The sequence below is a fragment of the Echinops telfairi genome, unplaced genomic scaffold (genome assembly GCF_000313985.2).
Source record: "Echinops telfairi isolate 266 unplaced genomic scaffold, ASM31398v2 ScPeMD7_7424;HRSCAF=8462, whole genome shotgun sequence".
NCBI lineage: Eukaryota > Metazoa > Chordata > Mammalia > Afrosoricida > Tenrecidae > Echinops > Echinops telfairi.
Window position 1 is genome coordinate 74,607,976 of NW_022111324.1, and position 6,720 is coordinate 74,614,695.

Below are 6,720 nucleotides of genomic sequence, written 5' to 3' on the forward strand. Positions count from 1 at the left end.
TTGTCCTGGAAGTACATGGTGCTTGCAATATTCTTCATCAGCGCTCACAGCAGGTCAATTACTCCGAAACGTAAGCTGTGATGGCAGGGAAGGGCTTTAGGCATCGACTCCACGTGGCAAACCTCAATAGAAGAAAGACAGAAGGGCACACCTGCAACACTTTTGTGAAAAAACCTTCCCTTCCAAGACCTTTCCACAAAGCTTCAATGCCCAAACCCAGCCACAGGAGAGGCTAAAATAGGTGATATTTTAGCTGGGCACACAGCCATCTTAAATAACAATGTGGTTCAGCTACAGAGGAGGAAGGGACGAATAAATGTTGGAGTAGACAGCCAGCAGTTACTACAGAGGGAAATGAGGTCACCCTGGAGTATTAGAAATCCAAGGTCACTGAGTTAGTAAGTGACAATGTCCAAATTCTTCACTTTGAATCTTGACATCGAGGCCTAGAGTTTTTCCTCGACGGTTACACCTTCTCCGATCATGATGCAACAAATACTGGATTTTGCCAGGGCAAAATGTAGCAGTGAGGAATTACTAAACACAAATAAAAGCCAACCATGATGGTGGGACAAGTGGGAAGTAAAAAGGAAATAGAGGAAAGAACGAGGAGGCAAAGGACATTTATAGAGGCCTAAATACAGGCATGTACATATGTAAATATATATATATATAATGAGAGGGGAATAGAACTATGTATTACTATCTATATGTTAAGTATTAAGGTTGCAGATGGACATTGGGCCTTGACTCAGGTATTCCCTCAACACAAGAACACTGTGTTCTAACAATCTGGCATTCTGTGATGCTCACCTTCCTGACATGATCAATGAAGACAAAATGGGTGCATAGCAAATGTGATGAAGAAAACTACACTTGATCTTAGCCAAAAGGCCAAGAAGCGATGTGGTGAAGAAAGCTGATGGTGTCTGGCTATCAAAAGACATAGCAAAAAGCAGCCATCCAGCTCAGAAGCAACAAAGCCCACATGGAAGAAGCACAGCAGCCTGTGTGATCATGAAGTGTCAATGGGATCAGGTATCAGGCATCTAAGACCCAGAATAAAACAATACCCCAGGTGAACTGGGGGCTGGGGGGCGGGCATGGAGTAGAGACCCAATGGCCATCTGTAGACAATTGGACATCCCCTCACAGAGGGATCACAGGAAAGAGAGGAGCCAGTCAGGGTGCAGTATAGCACCGATGAAACACACAACTTTCCTCTAGTTCTTTGGTGCTTCCTTCACTCCACTATCATGACCTCAATTCTACCTTACAAATCAGATTAAAGCAGAATATGCACACTGCTACAGATAAGAGCCCGCAACACAGGGAATCCAGGATAGATAAACCTCAGGGCCAACAAGGAGAGTAGAGATACCAGGAGGATTAGGGGAGGGTGGGAGGAGAAAGGGGGAACTAATCACAAGGATCAATAGAACCCCCTCCCAGGGGGGTGAATAACGGAAAAGTGGGTGAGGGGTGACAGAGGGTGACGTAAGATATGGAAAAAATTAATCTATAACTTATCAAGGGTTCGACAGGGAGGATCAGTGCGGGGGAGGGGGAAGAAATGGGGAGCAGATATGGGGTTCAAGTGGGAAGAGAATGCTTTGAAAATGATGATGGCGGCATATGCAAATGTGCTTGACACACTAGAGGAATGTATGGATTGTGATAAGAGCTGTAAGAGCCCCCAATAAAAGTATTTTTTTTAAATACTGGATTTTGTTTTTTAAGAAAGAATTAACTAAATTAACAAGTATACTTCCCCACATACAGGGATTGACCCTACGGCCCTTCTCCTGAGATTTGCACAAGAACTGAAAGGAACAACACAGCACGTGGCCATGATTTCTCTGGGCTGTGGCCAGGCAGCTAAAGCAGAAGATTTCATTGTTAAGGCCCTCAACAAACCAGAACAGTGGGTCTTCCTCCAGAACTGCCACCTGTCAGCCTCCTTTATGCCATGCCTATCCACCATTATAGAATCGTAAGCGTTTTAACATTTATTTCTAAGGGATCGATCAGCTTGCCTATAAAAACCGTGACGTAGAACTGGAAATGGGTACATTTTCTGTGCTTATAAAGTGCTGGGATACTGCTTGATGTGACTGAACGATGCAATGCTACTCTGGAAGAGCTCCCAACAACATCAATTAAAAATAATAATAAAGCGTTGGGCCGTTACGGGGACTTCAGCTGTGGGTTGTTTTTTTTCTGAGAACTTGACTACGAAGAAGACATTTCGATTTTGTTCTCTGTCCTGCATATCACTGCCAGACATACTTGTATATGCATACATAGACACATGTACGCACCACAGCTTTTAGTAGTCTCTAAGCATTCCCAGTCCGGAGTAGTGCCTTATACATGCATTGATACCTTCAAGGATGATTTATTTGTATGTCCTATATTTAAGCACCTACTCGGACTTTCTCTGGTTCACCCCTGTTCGTGGTTATACGTCCAAAGCAGCGACTCTCCCACTGCAGGCACAATTGTCCTTAGGCTCAGCCTTGTGGTTTGCGACAGGAACAGTTGAAAGGGACTGCTGAAATCTCGAGGACTCTCACTGTGTGTATTTACCGGCAGTTTGTGACCAGGTAACAGTCTGTGGATTTCATTCCTCCAGCTTTGCATTTCCGCCCGCTTTGCTGTCCGTGACCAACGGGGAACGGAAGACAGGTGTTCAGAGGCCACCTGTTCTTTGTGCTGTGATGGTATGCCGCGAGCATCAAGCTATCAAGCCAGACTGGATTGCATGCCTTACATTTCTAAAAGCTTTGCTAATACCAGTCACCCTGCTATTCTCAGACTATGTGCTTTCAACAATTTAAAAATAATTTTCCCTTTCTAGTTAATATGTACATTCAGACTATGTATATGTCTGAATTTTCATCAACCCAAATCAAACAAAAATCTAAAATAAGCATAGAAAAATGAAACAGTAAAACAAAATTTATCTGAAATCCCACTAACTCCACAGTTCCTTCTACCTTTGTTCTAACAGCCATTGATCACAATGGACTGAATTGTTTTCTAGCTCCGTAATTCCTTCTACATTTATGAAGTGCTTGCTTGCTATAGGGAAGAACTTTTCAGAGATGAGTACCAAAGGTTAAATGTGAACACCTCCTTTGCAGGGCTCTGTTTGAGACTGGGAGCCCAGGATCCGTTGGCAGGGACCCTACATGGATTAAGGCTCTGGTGAATCCCCTCTGACTGTAGTTGAAAGACGTGAATAGCCTTGTTATCAGACAAAAATCATTGTAAAGTCAATTGTGGCCGATGTAGTAAAGTGAAAATGCAACATCTTATCATTTGCTCTCCCTTTTGACACATTTTAACGTTGTTTCAGTTTTTAAAATTAATAAATAAAGTGAATGGGAACTATACATGGATTAAGCCTCTGGTGAATTCCCACCGGCCATCGATCACGGAGGTCTATGACCTCACTATCCTGCACAGTGCATTGGAACGTGGATTAAGGCAGAAGAAATTAGGCAATTCAACACCTTACCATTTGATCTCCCTTTTGACCCATTTTAATGTGTTCTAGTTTTTAATATTTTCTGCTTTCTTTTCAATTAAGATTTTTCTCGGTTTTGTGTTTGCTGTTGGGTTTTTTGCTGTGTGTGTGTGTGTGTGTGTGTGTGTGTGTGTGTGTGTGTTTCTGTCTGAAATCCAGGATGAGTAGATCTATAGAGACAGTAACTGGATTAGTGGTTTCTTGCAGGTGTGGCAGGGGAGGTTGTTAAAATAAATTAATTAAAGGAAGAACTTTCCCTTCGCTATTCATTCATTATATTAGTATGGATTCAAGAATGCTAATGTTAATAAATGACTACAATCTGTAACTGTTGTCATTTATGTTGATACTCAGTTGTCCAAATTTGGTCAATGGAACTCTTAGTTTTTTCTTAATTTGTCATTTTATTCAGTTTATTTTGTTTTGCTTTTGTTTACTTATTTACTTTGGTGTGTTTGTTTGTTTTCAATTAGCATATATTGCTTGTGTGCTTATGGAAGGAAAAGATACTTTTTAAAATTGGAAATTGGTGGGTCAACTTCTTTTGAAGCTGTTAAGCAGTCTGATAAGATTTTGACTACAACAATGATCTGAAAGGTCATGCTAAATGTCATAATGCTATTATTCTGAGAACATACTTGAACATACTGAGAACACAAAAAAGTGCTTACATTTTTCACAATCAAATGTTTACTCTTTTTTTTTTTGCAGGTTTAATAGCCCAGATGTGAAGATAGACCCTGGTTTTAGGCTCTGGTTAGGCTCAAAATCAAACAGTTCTTTCCCAATTCCTATTCTTCAAAAGAGTTTAAAGGTAATTACAAAGTATAACATTTTATCATCTTGCATTCATAATTATGAATTAATAAGAGAGCGCTAAATTTGATATGCCAAATATTAACTCTTTACTAGAGGAGCACTGAGGGTGTAGTTGGCTAGGCATTGGGCTTGCAACTATAAGGTACACAGATCAAAACCACCAGCCACTCCACCGTTTCATAGATTATCACAATTCTCTGGAGAGAATCTGACAGATTAAAATGGTTGGCTTAAAAAGCCCTAATGTGGGGCTATCTGGTATTTTCACTCAAATCCACAACTGAGGTTGAATAAACTCCAAGACTTAGTCAATTCTGCTAAACACGTCATTGGCCTCAAAGACCAAATCTTAATAGCAGAGAAAACTAATGGCCCAGGCTGAGTCTCAGACACGTGAGCACAGCCACTCTTCCAATTTGTACAGGATTGAGTTGGGGTTACAGGACATCAGGGTGGATAGTGCCCCAAACCTCCTGGGGGGGAAACAAGCTCAAATTCACTGCCATCGAATCAATGCTGACTCACAGTGAACCCCTGTGGGTTTCCAAGACTGTAACTGTGCATGGGAGTAGAAAGCCCAAATTTTCTCCTACACAGTTGCGGTGGTTTTGAACTGCCGACCACGAGGTTTATAGCCCAACAGGTAACCACTACACCACAAGAATTCTTGGGGAGAAACCAAATTCATTCTTAAGAAACGACTTCCTGTTATCTAAGTGGGCTGTACGGAACTGCTTTCCACCAGCGTCGCTCCTGGGGAAAACAGAGCATGACTGGAAGACATTCACAGCGCTCAGTCTGAGACTCAGGATTGCGGCCAATAAATTCTGGCTGATAGGCTCTCAAACAGCCACTTACTTATGGCCAGAAATGGGAGTGCAGGGTTTGGGAGGTGGAGGTGGTCGGCACAGGAGAATGGTGCGGCAGAGAGGGATAGAGCTTATGGGTGCATGTCAGCTAAAGGTGTCTTATTCCTCTCAGTCCACTTGAAGTTTCCATCAGGATATGCATTTTTTTATATAGTTGTGATCGTGCATGCATATAGCTGTAAGAGGTTTTGACATCAAATCATATCTCTATACTGACAGAGAAGATCATGTTCATAATAAAGAAAAGCATCTACAAATATTTAAGAAAACACTAACACTTCCTTTAAAAAGGGGCAAGAGGCAAAAACCTTAATAAGTATATGAAGAAAAAACCTTAATAAGTATGTGAAGAAAAAAATTTCCTTAGATGTTTTTGTTAAATGAAAATCAAAGAGACACTTTTGAGCCCATCAAATTGACAAAGATTCTCAGACAATTTAAAGATAGCTGTGTTGTAGCTGCTGCTGTTAAGAGCACTGGGAAATAGAGGCCCTAACACAAAGCTCCGGGAAGTAATTTTGCAATATGTGAGGGTAAATCCAGAGTTACAAGATCATAGACCCTTGGTAAACAGAAACCTCAAAGTATGAAGCTACTACTGTTTCTCAATCTATCCTCCGTGTATATGTATATAGATATAGATATTTTAGTCATTTTATTGGGAACTCTTACAGATAGTGTAACAATCCATAGCTCACGTAGATCAAGCATAATTGTACAATTGCTGTCACTGTCAGTTTCAAAAGATTTTCTTCCTTCTTGAACTCTTTAATATCAGTTCCCCTTTATCCCCTCCCTGCACCACCTTACCTATTATTGTTATTATTATTATTATTATTATTTTCCCTTATCTTATACCATCCATTATATCTGTTCACCTACAATTCTGTTATTTGTTCCCTCAAGTGGGGTTATATGTCATCATTGCTATTGATTCCCTCTTCCTCCCTTCCCCCACTTCTCTTCCCATACCTTAAAGAAATCATTACTTCTGATACTATTTCTGAAGGGTTTATCTCTCTTGGATTTCATGTATCAAGCAATCTAAATTATACAAATGAAAACACGCAAGTCTCACAGTATTAATGAGGTCAAAACTAAGACAATAAGAATAAGGGGAGACAATATCAAAGAACTATAGGATAGTTATGTGTTTCATCAGTGCTATACTGCACCCTGGATATACCATCCCTTCCATGTGGCCCTTCCGTGAGGGACTGTCCAATAATCTATCAGGTGGTGAGTTAGTTTATTGTGCAAACCTGGCCGATCAACACATGTGGGATTAATTAAAGGGCGGAGGGATAAATGGCTTGGTGAGCTTCGCCTTTCTAGTTCTCGGGTTTCTTGCTTTGTGATGGTGGCACCAGGGTGCAGCTGCCTCAGCAGTTCCAACTTCAGCTTGCAAGGCTGACTTTCTACAAGACATCCCCAAGGAGAAGCCACATGGACCTGCCCTGATGCAGCCCTGGGTGCTGGAGCAGCCATGTGGAGACCCCT

General features: G+C 41.2%; 1 protein-coding gene across 1 annotated transcript in view; it reads left to right on the forward strand.

Moving 5' to 3' along the window:
* Positions 1 to 6,720, forward strand: part of DNAH14 (dynein axonemal heavy chain 14) — a 387,990-nt gene that overhangs the window by 352,404 nt on the left and 28,866 nt on the right. The window contains exons 73-74 of the mRNA XM_030887822.2: positions 1,783 to 1,993; positions 4,244 to 4,346. Of these exons, the coding sequence (XP_030743682.1) occupies positions 1,783 to 1,993; positions 4,244 to 4,346 (314 nt within the window). The remainder of the gene's footprint in view (positions 1 to 1,782; positions 1,994 to 4,243; positions 4,347 to 6,720) is intronic.